At 40.9% G+C, this 23,210-nt stretch overlaps 1 protein-coding gene across 2 annotated transcripts in view; it reads left to right on the top strand.

Annotated features, from left to right (window-relative positions):
- Positions 1–22,088, top strand: part of DDAH1 (dimethylarginine dimethylaminohydrolase 1) — a 231,138-nt gene extending 209,050 nt beyond the window's left edge. For both annotated transcript variants that reach the window (XM_033917186.1, XM_033917185.1), the window contains exons 5-6: positions 19,448–19,591; positions 21,660–22,088. In XM_033917186.1, the coding sequence (XP_033773077.1) occupies positions 19,448–19,591; positions 21,660–21,776 (261 nt within the window). In that variant the 3' untranslated portion in view covers positions 21,777–22,088. The remainder of the gene's footprint in view (positions 1–19,447; positions 19,592–21,659) is intronic.
- The last annotated feature ends 1,122 nt before the right edge of the window (positions 22,089–23,210 follow it).

Genomic DNA, 23,210 nt, shown 5'->3' on the forward strand with positions numbered 1-23,210 from the left:
ATTGCTCTCACCATGGTATTTTTTTTTTTTTTAATTGCCGTGGTATTTTTTTTTTTTGAGAATCAGGGCCTTAGAGAGAGCAAATTCTGTTACTTTCTTCTGTATGTAGACCAGTGGATTCTTATTTCTTCTACTCTTCTGAACACTTGTCCAGTTTAATGGAGAAGTGTGCTTGATTCATATTTCAACACTCAATGATGCTATTAAATAAACCTGTACCTACAGTATATTAGTAGTTCCATAGGTATAAGGCCCAGTCCTTATTTTTGCTCGGGGAATATACAGTCTTTGCATACATTGATTGTTATAAATAACTTTGTGGGCATAGAGAAGTTTTCTTGTTCATACATCCAGTTTTTCAACATCTTTAAGAGTCAACCTTTAGTTCAAATTGTCATTCTAAATCAAAGCAGAGCAAAATGCTTACAAAAGTTTGCAGGAGTATGAATCCTATATTTCTCCTAACTATTCAAAATGATGCTTGCAATAAACGTGGGGCCAGATCACCGGTTCATAGACAAAACCGTGGAAGACAAAGGCGCGCGCCGACAACTGAGCGCAAGATGGAGGCACGCGCCGAAGAAAATGGCAGTTTTTAGGGGCTCCGACGGAGGGGTTTTGTTGGGGAGCCCCCCCACTTTACTTAATACAGATCGCGGCGGCGTTGTGGGTGGGTTGGGGGGTTGTAACCCCCCTCATTATACTGTAAACTTAACTATTTCCCTGTTTTTAGGGGAAAAGTGAAGTTTTCAGTAAAATGTGGGGGGTTACAACCCCCCAAGTCCCCCACAAAGCCCCCACAACGCGGCGCGATCTGTATAAAGTAAAGTGGGGGGGTTCCCCAACAAAACACCCCCGTCGGAGCCCCTAAAAACAGTTATTTTCTTCGGTGCACGCCTTCGTGCTGCGCTCAGTGTCGGAGCCCCTAAAAACAGTTATTTTCTTTGGCGCACGCCTCCGCGCTGTGCTCAGTTGTCGGCGCGCGCCTTTGTCTTCCGCGGTTTTGACCTGACACCCAGATCACCAGAGAGATGGACTGCTGCTGCGGCCTGGTATTTGTTGTGGAGATAGAGAGGCCATCGCTGTGACAAGAAGAAAAGGCTAGAAAGCGAGAGGAGAGGGAGCAGAAAGGGAAGGGAGCCACGAACGCCAAAAATAATTAGGAAAACAAGTAAAAAAAAAATGTAAGAGAATATATTAATTATTCTTCCCTTCCTCCTGAAATGTTGGACTGGTTCCCAGTTTTTCTCAATATTTTCTACCACGCCCATTTGTTTCTGAGCGGCCTGTTTTCTCAGTGACTCCGCAAGGGTCAGAGTACTCAAACCTATTTGAGAACAACAAATGGAACTGCTGACCTAGTGCTGGCATTTCAAGAGAGGAAAACCTTACTAACTGCTGGCAGGCTTGTGCTGGAATTCTTTTTGTGCCTGAGGATTTCATTCCTGAAGTTTTTCTAAGGGGGAAAAAGAAATAATGAAAGCAAAGACATTTGCACAAAGCACCGTGGGACTTTTGGGTAGAAGTCCCCCTGGGTTTGGCAGAAGCTTTGGTTTCCACTGTTTATTTCCCCCTGTGGATATTGTTCCCTTTCCAGAAGTTGCAGGAAATTAAATCCTGGGACAAAAGATGCAACAGTTCATAAATGTGCAAGGTAAAAAATGTAACTGCAGGCATACTGAACTTTCCTGCTCTACATTGATCGAAAAAGCCAATCTGGCCCTAAGTAGAAAAAGCCAAGTGTAGCATAAAACTAGCACTGAAATAAATAAGAATGTATATGTTCTTTATAAAATTACAAATCTGGATTTTTAGAAAGTAAAGTCTCCATGGGAGCCACTATTCTCTTGTTCTTGAATGTGTTGGAAAACATTTACCCACGAATTCTATAAAGTCTAACTAAATTAGGCACCTACCTCAGGACGCCTATAATTGATTAATCGGTGCAGGGAAGGAGTGTTGGCTTTTGGTTAACCCCTGGTAAGACAGAGTGACCTGAAACTTTCATATGCATGTACTGCTGAGAGCTGATGGACAATTCCATAAACCATTGTGTAGGGCATCCGGCCATCTAGCAGAAGGGGTGCTTGCCCAGATTCTCAGTGCCTCTGCCAGACCCTGGGTGATTTCACTTTTGTCTGACATCAGTGGTTGCCAGAGAAAGCACCACAGAACATTTGGACATTCTGCCTCTTTCAGAAAGAGAAAGTAGTAGGATAATCAGAAGGAGGGAGATGGGTTTTAAAGGGAGCGGATTGGCTATAAAAACCTGACTTGCTTCTGAATGCTGGATGACTTCTTGAAGGAGAAAGGGATTACAGGGTATAGATAGAGGGGTACTTTACATGGTACTTCAGGATTAGGGCATAAACAATTCAGGTGGAGGGAACTTACAGGTCAAGGACCTGGAGGGCCGCCGCGGGAGCGGACTGCAGGGTGCGATGGACCCCTGGTCTGACCCGGCAGAGGCAATTCTTATGTTCTTATGTTGTCTTTCTTTTCTTTTGAGCTGATCATATGCATTAGCCTAAGCCAGTGTCCTCAAACTTTCTCAAGCCGCGGTAATGGCCGTGGCTCGAGGCACCTGGAAGTGCGCAGATATTGTCGTGATGACATCACGCATGTGTGAAGGGTCCCTCTCAGGCTAAATCTCACTTCTCTTTTTAGTCGGAGGGGATCTCTAATTTATAAGATGAGGCCCCCCCTCTTCTTATCAATTTCCCCCCTCCCCCCCACTTTTTTATTAAGGTCCGTTTTCCTTGCAGAATAGTCACTTTCATTGTAGGCAAATCAATATGCAAATAAGTCTGTTAGTCCCACCCTGGAGTCCTCAGACAGACCTAAACTCAGGCTGTCTTTTTATACTGGTTTCCTGGTGACGGAACGTATACCCCCATCAAAGTGCAGTACAAAAAGTTTCTACATTTACCAACTGTGACTGAACCTCTTTGATATTTGAACCTAGGGGCCTTCTTTTTATATTTATTAAACTTTTCAAATAATAATCACAGATAAAAACTCACTGCAACCTAGGCAATTGAAGAAAATAAATTTTAGCAAAAAGGCATAGTGACTGCTTGATTGTTATTTATTTGGTTTTAAAGCCCATCCTACCAGGAGAGCTCAGAACGGGTTACAAGTTGTATTCCTTAATGGAGTAGAGCTGAGATTTTCCCTTCCACGTTTGGTGGTTGGTTAAAAGTATGAAAATTCACTGATCCTGCAGCAGTGCTTTTAAAGGTGTGGCCAGCAGCAAAGCTTGGATTTCACCTCCTGAAGACACCGATGGTGAAAGAAACACAGCTCTGTGTAGAGTTGAAGCCTTTGTATTTTAAGAGAGTTTTTTTTAGACTGCGGGTTGGTTTATTCACACTTGTTGCACAATGTGGATTTCATATAAATGAGAACTGTTTGCTTAAGAGATGAGCGACTTAATTATACTTTCTGGTGGGCAAACTTGTGTTCTAGTTATAAATATGAAAGAATGAACGCTGAAATTTTAGGTTATAGTAAAGTATTTAACATGGTATGGAGCCCATTGGCATCAAGTTTCAAGTTTTATTTATATTTGATTAATCGCTTAATTAAATTATTTCTAAGCGAGTTACAGTTTGTAAATAAACATGATATTAAAACAGTAAATAACATAAAATATTGAAAATTTAACAATTTATACATTAAAAAAAAAAAGGATAAAACATGTTAGTAATATATAAAATTACGAATTATATATTATGAGGTACAAAGAACATAAAATTACAGAAATTTTAACTTAACAATTATATACTAAAATAAGAATTCAATAATATAACGGATCTTGACATTTAAAAAGAGCACATGATTAATTTTAAATGTTAAAAGCGTCTTTAAATAAAAAGCATTTTAAATTCTTTTTGAAATCGTTTAAGTTATTTATTTCTCTTAAGTGTAAAGGTAAAGAGTTCCAGAGTTGAGGTGCTACCACAGAAAACATATCCTGATGGCGGGTTCCAATGATTTTTAAAGAAGGAATAGTTAGAAGTTTGTGGTTGTTTGAACGTAAAGAACGTGAGGAATTATAGGGGATAAGTAATTTGTTTATGAATTGGGGTTCATTGGTGTCTAAGGTTTTGAAAGTTAACAATAGAATTTTATAGGTAATCCGATGATTAATAGGGAGCCAGTGTGATTTAATCAAGAAAGGAGTCACATGGTCATATTTTTTTCCTTTATACATGAGCATCATTTATTGAGTCCCAATAGATGTCAACTAAAAACCTGGCTCTTCTCTAACATGTAATTTCTTTTCCCTTACTTTTCCACTCGATTTATAAGCTTATGTAAACCTTTTCCTACCCTTTCTCATTTTTAAGTTCTTGTAAACCGTGCCGAGCTCTACTTCCGTGGAGATGATGCGGTATATAAACTTAAGGTTTAGTTTAGTTTAGTTTAGTCATGTACCTTTTCTTTTTATCTGACCTCCTTACACATCCAGGGTGGGAGGGAGGGTGGTGGGAAATGTATTATTGTTTGTTATTCCTATTTTATTTATTGTATGGAAATTATAAATGTATATCTACTTATATTAGTTAAAGAGGGGGAGGGAGGAGAAAATGAGTGTTTTTCAAATTATTTGCTTATTTAAAGTGTGTTTCTTGATTTGTTTATGTTTAAATTCATTGTATTGCACTCTCCCCTCTATAGCGATTAACTTGTTCTATTGATCACTCTCTCCTCAAAAATGGATTTCCTGTCCTATTAACCCTCTTTCTTCCTCCCCTCTTAAAGTCAATCAATTTGTACCTTTGCTTAATCTTTGTAAACCGCATAGAACTTCACGGTATTGCGATATATAAGCTGTTATTATTATTATTATTTATTATTATTATTTTAAAATTAATAAAGATTTACAAAAAAAACAAGAAAGAAGACTGATTTTCACACTGGGTAATTTTCAACGTGTGAACATTGTGCTAGGAGAGACTACTGGAGTTAAGTTTTGATTTACAGACTACTTTTCTTTTTTGCCATTTGTGGGGGGATAATCGTTTATTTTAATTAGTTGAATACATCTACTATAATAGGAAATCTGGGAGTTAAGAAATAAGGAAATTACTAAAAAAAAAAAATAAAAAAAGAATAACGGATAGATCAACAGAGACTTCACTGATTCTTGTACAGTCCATCCAACCAGTCCTGACAGTGGGGGAGGGGGGGTTCAAATCTGAACTCTCAACTCTTCTTTGGCACAAAGTACAGGAGCTATTTTGGGTCAGGAAACAAAGATTTTTTTTAGATTTATCATTAATAAGGAAAGCGCAACACAAAACTCATGCCAAGAGCAGTAGTTCTAAGCTACAACGCCAGGAATTCATGACATCATTTTTGTGTATTTTTAGAAAGATCAGGAAAAACACAAACTTTGGACCCCCAAAAGAGCTTATTTACATGCCAGAAACACAATCGAAGGACATTATTCCTGTCAGGTTTGAGTACAAAAATCACCAATAGTTTTGTTCTTTGTGTGATAACTTCCAATAAAAACTCAAGGAACTCTGTTAGATTTAATTGGGCAACCTGCTGTTCACCAGCTATTTGATTTTGATTTTCCAATGGTAAGTATTGAAACTCCCCCCCCCCCTGTAGCATGGCGCTATAAACTGTGTTATGGTTTTGTAAAAGGGGGTTTAGTTAGCAGTGGTAATGTCTAATTTAATATCTTCAAAAACATTTTCTGCACCATCTCTAAAGGTGGAATGAACGGCGACTTGGGGAAATTTAAGAAAGCTTCTCCCCCCACCCTTTTACAAAACCGTAGCATGTTTTTTGCGCCAGCCGTGGCGATAAGAGCTCCGACGCTCACAGAATTCCTTTGAGCGTTGGAGTTTTTACCGCTGCGGCCAGCGCTAAAAATCATGTACGGTTTTGTAAAAGGGGGTGGGGTTGATTTTCTAAATATTCAATTTTCTTGGTAGAATAGATCTTATCTTTTACAAAAGTAGCATTCGGAGTTTGTAACTCTACCATCTTAGCTTCAAGTGAGCCCAATCTATTGGTATGTTGTTCCAGTAATTTCACCTCCTGACTACCCAGTAGTCCAAATATTTAATTAAATTGGGAAACAAAGCTTCTAGTTACTTTTATTAAAGGTGGATTGAGAATTTGAAGATCACACCAAATAGAATCCATTGTGACAACATGTGGCCCTACTATCTCCAGCATCCCCCTAAGGAGTTGAACTGTTGAACACTCATGGTTCCTGAGTCAAGATGATGCCTGGGTGAGTCTTACCTGCCCGATGCTCTGACCTTTCTGAGTTGCTTCATGTCTTCTGGCGTCCCTGACTGATGGGGAAGAGGAAAGCAGCGAGTGGCCTGTTCCCTCTGCTCCCTCCACTGCTTTGGCTGGAAATAACAGAGCAGTACAGAGCTCCCGCAGTTTCTGGTCATGTCCTTGGTCCCACCAGCGGAGGCGCATGCTGGCAGTGGTGACAACTCTGTGCTCCGCCCCGTTGATAGGACATTGCCGAGAGGAGTTTGAGAGAGGATGAGGATGAGAAATTGCCTCTTAATAGTACTCCCCCGAAATTCGGGGAGGGGGGGGTTACGTTCTCAGAATGACCTCGAATGTTGAAAAACCATGCATATCAGATGAGTGCTCGTGGAAGACAAAACACGCTCACCTGAAACCACGGCGTAGGAAGCGCTTGCAGTTGCATCCCCTCGTAGCCTTCTTGCCCCTCAGCTGTCAGGGAATAACAGGAGGAAAGCTGCGACCAGTGACCTAAACCACGCGCTCTCGGCACGCCCCCTCTTCCTACTCTCTGGCCCTGTGCTCTCCCCTCGCACGGGGCTCAGTTGTCATTCAGCCATGCGGTTCTTCTTTGCAAGCACTGAGATCCCCGTCAGGATTGGTTGGCGGCGGAGGGGAGATGTGAACTTTCCAGCTATTGGCTGCTCTGTGAGGTAAATTATGCAGGGAGTGAGGGGGAAGCAGAAGTTGGTTGGTAAGGGAAAAACCGTGAATTACTGAGTCCGCTAATTTGGAACTGCGAATTCGCGGGGGTATACTGTACTTGCAATTTCAACCCCATTGATAACTAGGGGCCTTTATTTTCTATAGATTTTTCCCCCCACTCTGTGTCAGGGCTAAAAGCAAACCCTGGAAAATCAGGCCCCAATGCCTTGGATGGTACCAGTCTTTTTCTTATTTCTCTGGAAGTTTTAATGTTTTGAATTTGTATGTTGGAAGAGAAATGCTGTACACCCAGAGGCTTAAAAAGATACAAAAAAGAAGGCAAAAGATGTCAGTAAGGACTCTATGAGTGTGTTTATCAGCTAATCACTACTAACAAACCAAACCACACAAATACCAAATGTCAATTGAGGAGTAGGGACGCTCTCAGTGTGAGATTATTAGCGACGGGAGAACAAACTCTGCATGTGCGACCTACGTAGGATAACCCACAGGGGCAATTGATGACATACACAACCCACCGTGATTCACAAGTGGTGTGACTCCTTAACTGAAATTCCCTGTGGGTATGAGGATCATGCCAACAAGACGCAGTGATAGTATTTGCACACATAGAACAACGCCCACAAGGTAGATGAGAGCCAGGACTGCTCTTAGTGACATGGGTAGACAACAAATTTTTTAGATTCCTGGGGCGCGAGAATGCAATGAGGGGGGGGGGTTCCTGAAAGATAGACAACATTGGCAGGTTTTGAGTTTCCACTCTATCTTTTAGGAACCCCCCTCATTGCATTCTCGCGCCCCAGGAATCTAAAAAATTTGTTGTCTACCCGTGTCACTAAGAGCAGTCCTGGCTCTCATCTACCTTGTGGGCGTTGTTCTATGTGTGCAAATACTATCACTGCGTCTTGTTGGCATGATCCTCATACCCACAGGGAATTTCAGTTAAGGAGTCACACCACTTGTGAATCACGGTGGGTTGTGTATGTCATCAATTGCCCCTGTGGGTTATCCTACGTAGGTCGCACATGCAGAATGATCAAAACCAGGTTGACGGAACACAAGAGTAGACTTCACCAGGCTGTCGAGTCGGCTCCTATGGTCTCCCATTGTTTACAATTGGGCCATGAGTTCCAACACTTAACATGGATGGTGCTGGAACAGATTCCTGATACCTACAGAGGAGACAGAATGACACAACTTCAATTGAGAGAACAACATTGGATTTTTAAGCTTTGCACGGTCATTCCTGGGGGCCTCAATGAATGTGTGGAGTGGAATATTATTGTTTGATCTTTTGGTGACTCCTCCTTGTTTTTTCTTCTTTTTCGTTTCTGATTGGTTGAAAGTGTTTGATGTCATTTTGGATCTGCTTTTAAGCCCGGTCAGTTGCCTCTGCGGGCTCTCCTGCTTCCCTCCCAGCCGGTTCTGCTCCAGCCTTAAGATCCTGATGAAGGGTTTCACCCAAAACCGGTTGATCCAATGACGATTCTGGTCTCCTGCAATTCTCATTGACTTCATTTAGCTCGCTTTAAAAGCTAAGTTGGCTGTGGTTTCATTTTGTATCTTGGGGATGAGGCTGGGGAGGACTCTATGAGTGGGTTTTCAGTGTGATTCACTCTCTCACTAGTTCACAGTTTGTGACTTATTTATTGTTATTAATTCTGCACAGTTGATTTTGCACACTAGGGACGCCCGATGATGGTGTGCAGGCGGGGTGATTCACCTCCGTCTTTGTAGTGGAAGCGCTGGAGTTTGTTCTCCCGTCGCTAATAATCTCACACTGAGAGCGTCCCTACTCCTCAATTGACATTTGGTATTTGTGTGGTTTGGTTTGTTAGTGGTGATTAGCTGATAAACACACTCATAGAGTCCTTACTGACATCTTTTGCCTTCTTTTTTGTATCTTTTTAAGCACCTTTTGGCAAACGTATAGGAGTTTATAGTTTAGTACACCCAGAGGCTAGCACATTTTTCCAGCAGGGAGCTGAACATACGTAGTCACTGTGCTTTTCTGGCTGACTTAAGGGAACACTATGTCGAAGAGGGAGAGATGTCCCCTGGGGACATGTGTATTCGTTTCTCAAATGCTACTATCCCAGACATACGTGTTGTTTGTTAAGCTCTGTTCTGTCTTATCAGTAACATTAATACACATCTTTCAAATCAGGGAAATAAAGGTAAACAAACGAACCTTATATCTTTTTTGTCTGTTAACCTTTACTTTTCTTCATTCAAGTAGACTAACACAGTAACTATGCTGCTTTATCTACTAGAAATCATGTGTAATGCTGTCAGGCCAATACTGTACATAAAAGATGCAAAGAGCAGCCTGTATCTGTTGTAGATTATCACAGCCCAGTAGGATGTGGGAAAATATAATCAACCTAGAAAGCTTCAGGAAATCTAGAAACCGGAACATCTTTCTGCATTCTGGTTTTGTAACTCCAACTGTATTATGAAACTATATTATACAGTATGCTAACTAGGGCTTAATTGGGAGGGGGGTAATGGTATGGCCTGGAACGCAGTTCAATTACTTATTTTCTGACTTCAAAGAAATAAGACAAAACGGGGATAAATCAAACACTGTAAACCCAAGTGTATAGTGCTATCCAAAGAAATAAGGACATTCTGCTCTAGTTCCTTCCTTCCAAGCAGCCTGCAGGGAAGAGGAGAGTAGGTTATCAGGCTGGAGCAAAGTAGTGAATAGTATAATCCCTAATGCATCTCCTTCTGTGACTTCTGCTCTAGAGATCTGCACGGGAACGGGGATCGCGGAAATTCCCCCCTAACCCACAGGACTCCCACGGGGACCCCCTCTGGCCCACGGGACTCCCACGGGGCTTTGGAAGCAGGGTTTGTCCATATAATATAATGGACACGTCAGCCTTAGTAAAAGAGGGGGTTTATAAGTTAATTACCTGAACAGAAAACAAAAAAAGGGTTCCACTAAAGAGATCCCACAAGGAAAACAGCAGCACAAGCACAAAAGAAACTGGAATTGATGATCCTGTCAGAAGTAATTGCTGCTTTTTATGGGGATGGGCGGGGATGGAGGTAATTCCTTGTGGGGATGGGTGGGGACGGAGAGGATCCTGGCGGGGACGGGTGGGGACGGAGAGGATCCTGGCGGGGACGGGTGGGGACGGAGAGGATCCTGGTGGGATGGGTGGGGATGGAGAGGATCCTGGTGGGGACGGGTGGGGACGGAGAGGATCTTGGTGGGGACAGAGAGGATCCTGGCGGGGATGAGTGGGATTTCTGTCCCCGTGCAACTCTCTATTCTGCTCCTGGCCCACCTAAGCCTTTCCCAGCTCCTCAATTCCTCTTGCTTTTTATCTGCAAATTAAGTCCCAACGCTAGCAGAATCCTCCCACTGAGTTAATTGTATATTTACTAACTGTAAATTGCACAAAAGAATTCTAGTACATACAATAAAAATATATGACTCAGTTAGAATTAATTGGGTAGAAAACAAATGTCTGACTTTGCCCTTGTTCACTTTTTTAAGATTCAAATTCTTTTTCCTCCTTTTAGAAGCCACTTTTCCATTCCGGGGACCCAAGAAACATCTATTAACAGTTTTGAAACAGACATTGACTTTATATTTTCTGCATTTAGACATATCCACTTATTGATTATTGCCATGCACAGGTGTGCTTTTAATCTTTGGCACACAGGATGGGGACAGAGGTGCTGAAGCAGGCTTGTTTTTCATTTCATGTTACTTGAAGGGCCTTATTCTCTTCCGAACACAGAGACCCTCCAGAATCTGATCACTCTTCTTCCTAAGGGTCATTTTATAAAGCGTTTTCCATGTTTAAACCTGTTTAACGTGTGGGAAAGGGATTTTCTAAAATTAGAGTGCCACATATGTGTATAAAAAGTGCGTGCCTTTAAAGTATGTGCCTACTTTTACATGATCCACTATATAAGTAAATGTCCAGTCACTTCCTTAGCATTAGTCCATATTTAACATAATATACCAGCAGACTAATTCATCAATTTTACAATCTATCAGATCAGAAAGCTTTGGATATCGGGATGGTCTGTTTGAACTGAAAAAAAGGGGGACTGTATCTTGAAAAAGCCTTATGGCGAAACATGTCGATGTGACAAGCCCCGACCCGATCCTATTAAGGAAATGACAATTTGCTAAGATAAGTTAACTTTTTTATAACTATTTTTGGGAAGCACTTTATATATAAAAAATAAGAGAAATTGCAAAAAAATAACTATATATGGGTAAATGAAGAAGCCACAGCCATAGCCATATAAAACACGTTTTGTATCGCTAAAAATATCAGCGAACAAGTAAAGGCATGTCTGAAGCCCTAAAGAATTTGTAAAATTGATGAACTAGTTTACATTGGTCTGCTGGTATATTATACTTTTACATGATCTGTACATGCGTGTTTCTAGAGGCAAACTTTGGATGGAGTTGCAATGTATGCACATACTCCGGATTCCGTACACTATGGACAATGTTGCACACGCAAATCTGTGTACGTTGCCAATTGCATGCTCAAGATAATTGTTTTAGCAAGCCAATAATTTCCAATTAACAAGCAGTTATCGGCATTAATTAGAATTTACACGCACAACTTTCTAAGCATAATCTATAAAGTGGCTCTCGTAAATTCGACTGCACAGACCTCGAAAGTGGCGTGACCAGAGTAGGAGCATGGGCAGGTTGTGGGCATTCCTTAAACTTCAGTGCACTGTTATAGAATACAACCGATCTACGCACAACTTAGGTGTAGGAATTTAGACCTGGTTTTCATTGGCATAAATGCCTGTGCCTAAATGTTAGGCGGACGGGCACTATGCATGATTCTACAAACCGTGCCTAACTCCAGAGATGGCTTAAAGAATAGCGCTAAGTACCAATCTTTTTGGCACCAATTTTTTAGGTGACATAGATAGAAATTCCTCTGTATTTTAAAAAAATATGCATGGTCCAAAGGAGCTCGGAGATCATAATTATCATTAAATAAAGGTTCTCTGCATGATATAAGATATTGCCCACATAATTTTCCCAGCTCAACCACATAGAGCCTGATTCTCAACCAGGTCAACCCACACCCCTTCTTCCATTTGTCCCTTCCGCCAACCTCCCTTCAAACTTTTTCTGAACTCTCTGAAGAGGAAACTGCACATCGTCTGTCCTCCAAACCCACTACCTGCTTCTCTGATCCGATTCCCACCCACTTACTCAGCGCTATCTCTTCCACTGTCTTCCCTCCAATCTGTCAATCTGTCTCAACCTATCACTCTCCACTTCAACTGTTCCCGATTTCTTCAAACATGCTGTAGTTACATCTCTCTTCAAAAAACCCTCACTAGACCCTACGTGCACTAAAACAGGAACTGAAAATCTGTTTTCTTAATGACGTACAGTTTGGTTATTAAGGAGTTTGCTAAATTATCCCCCATTTCCTGAGATCTTACTTCTGGAGCTATCTTTGCAATTAAGTAAACCCACCCATAGGCAAAAGCTCCAGAAGATGAGAAGGGTTTGCAGCCATGGTCATAGGTCATATCTCTACTTAAATATAGAAACATGATGGCAGATAAAGGCCAAATGGCCCATCCACAGTAACCATTTCTTTCTCTCTCTGAGAGATCCCACATGCCTATCCCAGGCCCTCTTGAATTCAGACACAGTCTCTGACTCCACCACCTCTTCCGGGAGACTGTTCCACGCATCTATCACCCTTTCTGTAAAATAGTATTTCATTAGATTACTCCAGAGCCTCTTAACTTCATCCTATGCCCTCTCAATGCAGAGTTTCCTTTCAAATGAAAGAGATTTGACTCATGCGCATTTACATTGTGTAGGTATTTAAATGTCTCTATATCTCCCTTCTCCCGCCTTTCCTCCAAATTATACAGATTGAGATCTTTAAGTCTGTCCCTATATGCCTTATGATGAAAACCACATACCATTTTAGCAACCTTTCTTGAATCCCATCTCTAATTTTTATGGATCTTTCCTTTTAAAGGAAGCAGCAAGGACCATCTGCTTAACGTCACTGTTACATAACTTGTGCGATTTGCACTGTAATTGAGATAACAGCTGCATCAGATCCACGCCTCCCTGAAAGATCTACAGTCAGCATTCGTGTCAGACAATTGCAGCCACTTGTAGCACGCTATTTGGCAGTGCATCAGATTTTAAATTACCCTTAATGATTTTGTTAAACTTTTTACGTTAATTTAATTTCCTTATCCTTCATAAATTGGCATACACTGCAAGCTGATGTGTGCACCAATGCCAACATTTTTCAACTGACATAAGAAACAATGTCTTTCGTTATTTGAAATCCAAGTGAATATATTGTGGTGCATAAGGATTTGAGTTCATGGTGATTTATTTTTACCATACTAGGTTCTTTTTAAGCCAGCTTTGTAGCCTTGGAGAAGACTTCAAGCATTTGGGATAGATCCTCACATCTGCCTATGCATCACATAGGCAGCGGAACGCCTTTTTTGTTTGGGGTGGGCCCAAAGGCTCCATCTTAGCCCCAGCAGGATCCTGTGACACGACCTCTCTCTCCAGTTCCCGACTCCCCCATCTACCTTCCCTGGTCACTGTAATTTTAAATCTTCTGGCAGCCGCTGCACAGCATCAACGAGCAGGCCTGCCCCAGAAGTCTTCATTCTGTAGCAACACTGCACAGCGGCTGCTCGAAGATTTAAAATTACAGCGGCTGGGAAGAGGTGGTTGCCAATTTTGGGGGAGGTCATAGAAACATAGAAAAATGACGGCAGATAAGGGCCATAGCCCATCAAGTCTGCCCACTTCACAGACCCACCCCCCTGAGTCTGCTCTCCTGGAGATCCCTCTTCTAATGACCCATCCTTAACTCCACCCTCTTAAGGATCCCACATGGGCATCCCATTTACCCTTAAAATCTGGCATGCTGTTGGCCTCGATTACCTGTATTGGAAGCTTGTTCCAATGATCAACCACTCTTTCGGTGAAGAAATACTTTCTGGTGTCCCCATGAAATTTCCCACCCCTGAGTTTAAGCGGATGCCCTCTTGTGGATGAGGGTCCCTGGAGAAGGAAAATATCTTCTTCCACCTCGATACGTCCGGAGATGTATTTAAATGTCTCAATCATGTCTCCCCTCTCCCTACGTTCCTCGAGAGAGTAGAGCCGCAGCTTGTTCAGCCTCTCTTTGTATGAGAGATCCTTGAGCCCCGAGACCATCCTGGTGGCCATCCGCTGAACTGACTCTGCTCTTAGCACATCTTTACGGTAATGTGGCCTCCAGAATTGCACACAGTATTCCAGATGTGGTCTCACCATGATTCTGTATAACGGCATGATGACCTCAGGCTTCCGGCTGACGAAACTTCTGCGGATACAACCTAACATTTGTCTTGCCTTGGATGAAGCCGTCTCCACTTGATTGGCAGCTTTCATATCTGCACTGATGATAACTCCCAAATCTCGTTCTGTTACAGTCCTAGCTAAGGTTTCACCATTTAAGGTGTAAGTTCTGCATGGATTCCTACTGCCGAGGTGCATGACCTTGCATTTCTTGGCGTTGAAGCCCAGCTGCCAGGTAGATGACCAACGTTCCAACAAAAAAAGGTCATGCGTCATACTATCATGTAAATCAGAGCCGCTCACTATGTTACATAGTCTGGCATCATCGGCAAATAGTGTTATTTTACCTTGAAGCCCCTGAGTCAGGTCCCCTATGAATAAGTTGAAAAGGAGCGGGCCCAAGACTGAGCCCTGCGGTACTCCACTTGTCACTTCTGATGTTTTAGAGAGGGTACCATTAACCACCACCCTCTGAAGTCTACCACTTAGCCAATCCTTGACCCATGCAGTTAGCGTTTCTCCCAACCCCATCGATTTCATCTTGCTCAACAGCCTACGGTGAGGGACGCTATCGAAGGCTTTACTGAAGTCTAGGTACACTACGTCTAGGGATTCTCCCAAGTCCAGCTTTCTTGTTACCCAGTCAAAGAAGCTAATGAGATTGGATTGACAGGACCTACTCTTGGTGAATCCATGTTGACTGGGATCCCGTAGATTCTCCTCATTCAGGAACGTGTCTATTTTACGTTTGATTAGTGTTTCCATGAGTTTACACACTATTGACGTTAGACTCACCGGTCTGTAATTCGCAGCCTCCACTCTGCGACCTTTTTTGTGCAGTGGAACAACGTTAGCCATTTTCCAGTCCATGGGTACTCTCCCCGTACTGAGTGAGAGATTAAAGAGTATGGATAGCGGTTCCACCAGGACATCACACAACTCCCTGAGTACTCTGGGGTGTAGATTGTCCAGACCCATGGCTTTATTCACCTTGAGTGTTGTAAGTTCGCAGTAGACGTCTCCGGGTGTGAACTCGAAATTCCAAAACGGGTCTTTCGCTCCTTGCTTCGTCTGTAAGTGTGGACCGTGCCCCAGTCATGGTCCCTGTGTCCTCCCTGTTCTGATGCTTATGGTCACTGAGGCTCTAATGCGCGCTTACCACCGCCTAAAACTGTCACTAGTGGCATGCACTATTACACCTATTCTGAAAGATCTACACTGGCTCCCCATATTATAGAGACTGAAATTTAAATGTTTATCTTTAATTCATAAAGCATTGAATGACGCAGCCCCATTGATTATTGCAAATTAACTGAGGATCTGCAGACTCCCATGAATGTTGAGGTCTGTTGACAAGTTACTATTGGATTTTCCTTCATTTTATCAAATCAGACTCACAGAGTATCATGACTCATTCTTTTACGTAGAATGGACCTTGTGTAAGGATACATCAATGTTACAGTTTAGAAAACATTTAAAGACATATTTATTTTTTCAAGCTTTTACTGAACTGTCATGAATTAGCTTTAGAGTACTGATGATGGAGATGTTATGGGTTCTTTGCTGTAACTTTATGAAAGCTATATTGTTATTGCTGTGATTGCTGTTTAGCTTTCAGCTAAAATATTGCTGCTAGGCATAATATTGATTTTATGTACTTTTAATTTTGTTTTTGTGATGCATTTTGTTTTATGTTGTGTTTGTGATATTTGAATTGTGTATGTTACGTTGGAAACCATCTAGAATGGTGAGAGAGTACAGTCTAGAAATTTTTTAAATAAATGCGCTAATGGTGAGATGAGTACATGCCACCTGCATGCTAAAAATATATTTTATTCTTTATCAGGGCGATTATCTAATGCTGTAAATTGTTATGAGGACAGTTCTGTAATTGGGCACTCCATTAAGGTACCTGAGGATGCATAGTAGGGGCTTATTTTATAATGGCATCTGGGTGCCCAGATTCTGTTATAGACTACTAGTGCAAACTGGTATCGGCATGGCTTATAGTGTTATAGACTACTTATGGGCTTATAGTGTTATAGACTACTTATCGGCATGGCTTATAGTGTTATAGACTACTAGTGGTATCAGCATGGCTTATGTTTACATGTTACAGGTACACTGGTCCTAGATTTGACATGACTGTAGGCACATAAATGCAGAAGACTTGCATGTAACTTACATTATTTTATAGGATACACGCATAAATGGAAGCCCCACCAATCCTCTGTCAATGCATATGCCCCTTGCATTTACACACTGTGCCACTTATGTGCACCATTACAGAACAGCATTTAGGTGTTCTTTCATGGGCAAGTGTGCACTTATGCCCATAAGTGTTGTTAATCCGTTTTTAGAATTGCTCTTCTTGAGTTTCTGTAAAGAGAGGGACAATATGAATCAAATAAATAAATCAATAGCCTTGTTTTGTTGATTTGTGCATCCTTTTTGGTTTGGGTCCAGCAGTCAAATAAGAGTGGGCTTATTTGGGGTCTAAGGAAGGAGATTCAGTTATGCTGTGTTATTGTTATTTATACCTTAAACATTTATTTTCCTGTATTTGTGTGACAATTCTTTTACTAACCTTTAAAACTAGACAAAATAGTCAACCAGAATTTATCAATAACCTTCTTATTCCCTATAGTTTTTCTAAGACTCTAAGATCTTCTTCTAAAAATCTTTTATCTGTTCTGTCTCTGTCCAGTCCACTTACAGGAAGAATCAACTCTTCACCATTTTAAGATAAATTTAAAAACATTTCTTTTTCTTTATGCTTTTGAGATCTAAATGCCCTTTTTAGGGCTACATAGTTTTATTCTACTTTTAGACACCCTCTCTTTTGTTTTTTCCCTATATGTTCTCTTTCCTACTTGATAAATTGTAGTTCTACCCTTCTTCCCTTTTTTTGTTTCTGTTTGTTTTGTATTGTTTTTAATAATGATTATTGTTTTAAAGGATGTATAGTTATCCTATATATGTTTTTAACATAATGTTCACTGGGTTCATACGCGTTTTTGACCTGTCACCTGTTCACTGCCTAGAAGGCCGATTGGGTGGTTTATAAAATTTTTAAATAAACTTGAAACTTGTTTTCTTGTAATATCGTTGAAAAATTATAAATAAAGGATTTAAAAAAAAAGTGGATTCCTAATTTTTCACTGAAAATAACCTAAAGTTAGAACCCTAAAAGTCATGTTCTTATGTTTAGGATTACAAGTGGGAAGTAGAATAGAACACGTCAATCTTGAGATCCCGCCACCATAGGACATTTCATGTATGGGACTTTTTATCTGTATGGTTTTATATGTATTATATTTTGAGAAAATAAAGATTGTTTGTCTCAAGGTTGGCGTGTTCTATCCCACTCCCCACTTGTTTTTCTTTCATTTGATTACACGTGGGGTTTCTGTTCCCTCTCCTTTATTCTACTTAAGTTTAGGATTGCCATGCTTTGTCCAGGGGAATAATTCAGTAAGTGCCTAGGGGAATAATTCGGTAAAGATATTTTTATTTATTTATAAAATTTATATACCGCTTTAGATCAAAGCGGTGTACAAAATAAACATGCAAATAGCGTAACAGATTATACATATGCCAAAACAGAATACAGCCAACATTGCAGGGTTATCTAGATTGAATACCTACTTAGTCTTACAAGTCCATTCAAATAACACATATAAATTAACTGAAATCAGATTACAATAGGGTACAATCAAAAATAATCTTATATAAGAACTAGCTGAAATCAAGCCAATCCCAACATGTTATAGAAATGCATCCACAAACAGCTTAGTTTTCAGGATTTCCTCAATGAATACGCATGAGATCTGTTTGCATTTAAAGGAGGCAGTGCATGTAAATAAATCTCATGCGTATTCATTGGGGAAATCCTGAAACTGACTGGATTATGGCCTTCAAGGATCAAGGTTGGATGCCGCTATTACCTGCTCATTGCTGGTAGAGGTACAGGGCAGTGGAGTGCATGTAAGAGAACCCCCCCCCCCATCCCAAATTCCCTGGGAGATGCCATCCCTCCTTCAACCCAGGTGCCATCATCCCTTGCTATACCACTCTTTAAGGGCGTATAATATGTGGCACAGATGTTTCTATGGGTGGGACACACACTTATACCCAAATTATAGACTACTGGGATTTATGCACATACTTTCCTAAACTAGACATGAGCATTTACACCAGCTGTATGGCTCCAGAAGTGCTTGTGTGTACTTACCTGATTATGCTAGTTTTCTGTAAAGTAAGATAGGTACCTACCTTTTTAAATCCAGTAGCATAGGGACTTGTGACTTGGGTCGGCCACTGTTTGAAACAGGATCCTGTGCTTGATGAACCTGCAGTCTGTGCCAGATGGTAGTTCTTATGTGGTGTCTATAACTAGGCACTCCATTATAGAATTACTCTCCTGGGACTGAAAATCAGGATGAAACTCTTAACTCCCCCCCCCCCCCCACACTGTCTGCCCCCTTGCTGTCCACTTTTTAGACACCCAAATTGAGGAGTTTAATGAAAGTAGGCGCATCAATGTAAGATCTCAGTCTAGTACATTTTCTTAGAGGCCAATTTAGGAGCCTATAAGGCATAGTTATTAACGTGAGCTACCATTAAGATATGTTCTTTTACCATTAACACTCTATTTTATCACAGGTCTAGTTACTAATAACCAAGGGTACAATAAAATAACACATCTTAATAGTAGCCCACGGTGATAACGTCATCCCTATATCTTTGGTACCTTTTCTTAGACTGAGGCCCATTTAATTATTGTGTGCTTGGCAGCAGTTGCAGTCTATGCCTGATCACTTTTGCCTTCAACCAGGACTCTAATCACCCAGCCCATAGCTTAAGTGCGCAAAAATAAATAATAAAAAGAACTGAACTGTTTAGAGTGTGAAAAGAAACCTCTCCCCTTTGCAACCTGTGCTGTCAATGACATGTTGTAAAGATCTCAACGCAGCTTCGTGTATAATTTGCAGAGCTATCTTCTGTAAACTTTTGTGCAAGTGATGGAATAATTATGCATCCTGCCACGTGATCACAAGCCTACTTTTCAGGCATGTTTGCAGTGGTCCCAATAGCTTTTAATGGTCATGTTTCTTGTTTGTTTTTGTTTTTGGGTTTTTTTGACAGACTATGCAGCAAATGAGCGATTACCGCTATGATAAGCTGACAATTCCGGATGATGATGCAGCAAACTGTATATACCTAAACATACCAAATAAAGGGCATGTCCTACTACACCGATCCCCTGAGGAGTATCCAGAAAGTGCAAAGGTAGAAAGACATGCAGTTGTTATTGATTTCACTGTATTACTGGGGTGCCATATCTATGGCTAATAAAACATTGCGTCCTCAATAGAAGCTAATGCCTTGCTACTGATGTAAACTGTAGACTGAGGCACCAAAGATAATATGATTTAGATTTAATCACTTGGCTGAGTATTTGCTCATCTGACAGGGTTTGCAGTTCAAGGGTCTGAAATGCTAAGGTGTTGTCCCTTAGACACAGTATGGGAGAACAAGCCTTGGTAAATCAGACCTTAAGTTCTGTAACTAGGGAGATGAAGGGCGAAGTGACTTGCCCAGTCACAAGGAGCATCAGTGGAAGAGAGAGATTTGAGCTTTGTCATTCCTGATTCTGACAATACAAATAACAGGGTATATAATTCAAAAAAAAATATAGAGAGAAAAATTGTCAAACCACAAAATGTATACAGTATTAGTCTTTCCCATAAGTTGTATAAATGGATTCAAAAATAACGTTATCAATACAAAAACATTTCACTTTTCACATATGCTCAGAGACATGAAGCTCTGCGGAGACAAGCTCCGTCGCGGAGCTCACCCTCCAATCATTGCATATGACTTATGCGTTTAATGTTTTTACATTCCCCTCTTCAACATTATAGCGTGTACTGTACTGTATATATGCTTTCCATTTATCTCAAAAAGGGAACCCGAAATGAAGTCAACTCTGTCACTTGAGATTGTGAACGGCAGCGAGCCTATTATGACGCCAAGCAAAGCTCCCAGTATACTTCCATCTCCAGTGTTCAATGTCTGTCATAAACACTGTAGAGTTTTTGAAGAATTGTTGACAGTTTGAAAAGTTCAGCGTCTCACACTGGCGTGTCCTGCATATGTGAAAAGTGAAATATTTTTTGTATTGATAAAGTTGTTTTTGAATCCATTTCTACAACTTATGGGAAAGACTAATATACATTTTGTGATTCCTGATTCGTAGCCTGCCGTTCTATCTACTGGGTAGGGATGGGCACTCCTATTCCTATCCTCTGTCCGGGTTTTCTGGATAACCATAATGAATTTGCATGAGAGAGATCAGCATGCATATTCATTAGAGTTAGCTGGAAAACCTGCTCAGTTGGTAGGCCCAGAGTATGCACTCCTCCATTTTATGGTACATAGATGAAAGTGCACGAGGACAAAGGAGCTCAGACAAATGCGCTCCGGATGTTAACGCGCCGGATTAAAAGTTAAATTTAAAATGCTCGGGGGGGGGAGGAAATTCCCCCCCCCCCGCACAGTTTATTTAGAAGTGTTGGCGCTGCCATTGGGCGGAAACCCCCCATTACAGAGGAAAGTGTAATTTTTGGCTTTTGACTGGGCTCTAGTCAGCTTCACAATGAATCTTTTCTCTAGTCTCTCAGTCATATTTGTTTCTTCCATATTTTAGCTGTCATCCTATTGGGAAACAGAACAGTTACTAAATAGAGAATGACACGGTGACAAAATTCATCACCGTTCCCGTCCCCGCGGATAACTGCGGGAAATAATCCCTTGTCATTTTCTAGTGTCTATTTCAACCTCAGTCCTTCTACACCAGCATTCTTCAAAGCAAAGCTTGCGGGTTAGTGGTTGTGGCCATTCATACTCTGATTCTTCCCTCTCTTCTTAAAGAATGACATGAAGATGATTTCCCACGGTTATCCGCGGGGACGGGAACGGTGATGAATTTTGTCACCGTGCCATTCTCTATTACTAAACAGCTGAATCACTGTTGTTACTTTTCTGGGGATTCAACTACTCATTAGCAAATGAACCCCTCCATAGCAAACATTCCTTTGGCCATAAGATGGAAGAGTTCTTTTCAATGGGAGCAAAAAATAGATAGAAAGCACCCCTTTGGTTCCTGAGACCTTCCAAACCCTATGTCACAGCAACAAGCAGTCATCCAGAAAGAGCTCAAAAGAGGCCCAAACATATCCTATAGGCTCATACACTCTCTTCTGGAGCTATCCTACCTTTCTTTACATTGACTCAGAAAGTATATAGAGATGTTAAAGATGCAAGCTGTAACTGTTCATTTTTCTTTCCTAAACAGGTTTACGAAAAGCTGAAAGACCACATGCTGATACCTATTAGCAATACGGAATTAGAAAAAGTAGATGGAGCACTTACCTGCTGTTCTGTTCTGATTAATAAAAAGCTGGAGCAATGAATTTACAGCAGCTCTCCCGTGTAACTGGCAATAATGTACAATGCAGGGTGACAGCGTCTGTGGCCACTTGCAGTATGTTGGTTTTATTGACAATCTACCACTGTGCTACTAATTCTTGTTTACAGATTTTTGTTCAGGTATATTTAGTGTGTTCCTGGATTAATACCGAAAGCCTGTGCTTTGACATAGCTTGGATAATGGAAAAAGAGTTTGAAGTCTGCCATATCTGAATTTCATGCAGATTGTGGAATTGAACGCTATGAGATGTGTTGTACTGATATACTATGACTAATAGATTATTGGAAAATGTGACTCTGTTCATGTTATTATTACCACTTTGACTACTGTTGGCGTACTCTTCTGTAAAAACCACAGTACCCTTCCACAACAAATATTTTATGTTTGAGGAAATGGATCATGTAATCTTTGTGAGAACCCGTAGAATAAAATTACAGAGAAAATACAGGCATCATGTTACCTGTATGGAAAATTTATAGAGGAATGATGATAAATAAACAGGGAAACGGATATAAACCTTTTGTTTTAATCAAAAATCCCAAAAGTACATGTCTCCAGTGTAACATTTTCAAGAATTTTTAAATACATATAAAATAACATAGATGCTATAAACAGTTAAAAAGATGCTTAACTCAAACAAAAGTCAGAAATGCTTTCTAGCCAAAAAGCAAGATTACTTCTGATCTAGAAACAAAGGTAATGAATCCATTGCTGGCCATCCTGACACAGGCCTTGTTTCAGAGAGAATGTGTGTCATGCTAAGAAACATCACCAAAGTAGTGCTGTTTTTACTCAAACTTCTAGATCAAGATCACAAGAAGGAAACCTAATACAGGAAGGTATTTTTTGCTCTCTTTATGGTGTGTGAGCTAACATTACCAGTGAAAGAAAGCATTATACAACCAGATTATGCAATTTGTTAAAACTACGAGTACTTTAAAATAACATAGCTTGGGAAGTTAGTGGAGAGGCCAAATGGAGAACGGTTGGGAATCAACAAGGGATGATGTAAGTGTGACTCTTTTCCTAACTGTCTTAGCCTTTAATGAGTTGAAATATAAAGGGATGTGAGTGGGAGAAAGAAGTGCCCTGAACCAAATTCTTGTCTTCTATAAGAGAGGACTGTAATGCTCATGAGCATGGTTGCATTGTTACTCTCTTCTGTTACTTCTGTTCTCTTTCAGCCCCAGGGCCTGTCCAGCCTCTGCTGCCTCAGTCTCGCTTTCCTCCCCTCCCACGTCACCACTTTCTTCTTTTTTCTGGTATGAGTGGATAGCGTAGCTGGTTTTAAGAAAGATTTGGACAAGTTCCTGGAGGAAAAGTCCATAGTCTATTATTGAGAAAGACATGGAGGAAGCCACTGCTTGCCCTGGATCGGTAGCATGGAATGTTGCTACTCCTTGGGTTTTGGCCATG

The sequence above is a fragment of the Geotrypetes seraphini genome, chromosome 12, assembly GCF_902459505.1.
Source record: "Geotrypetes seraphini chromosome 12, aGeoSer1.1, whole genome shotgun sequence".
Classification (NCBI taxonomy): domain Eukaryota; kingdom Metazoa; phylum Chordata; class Amphibia; order Gymnophiona; family Dermophiidae; genus Geotrypetes; species Geotrypetes seraphini.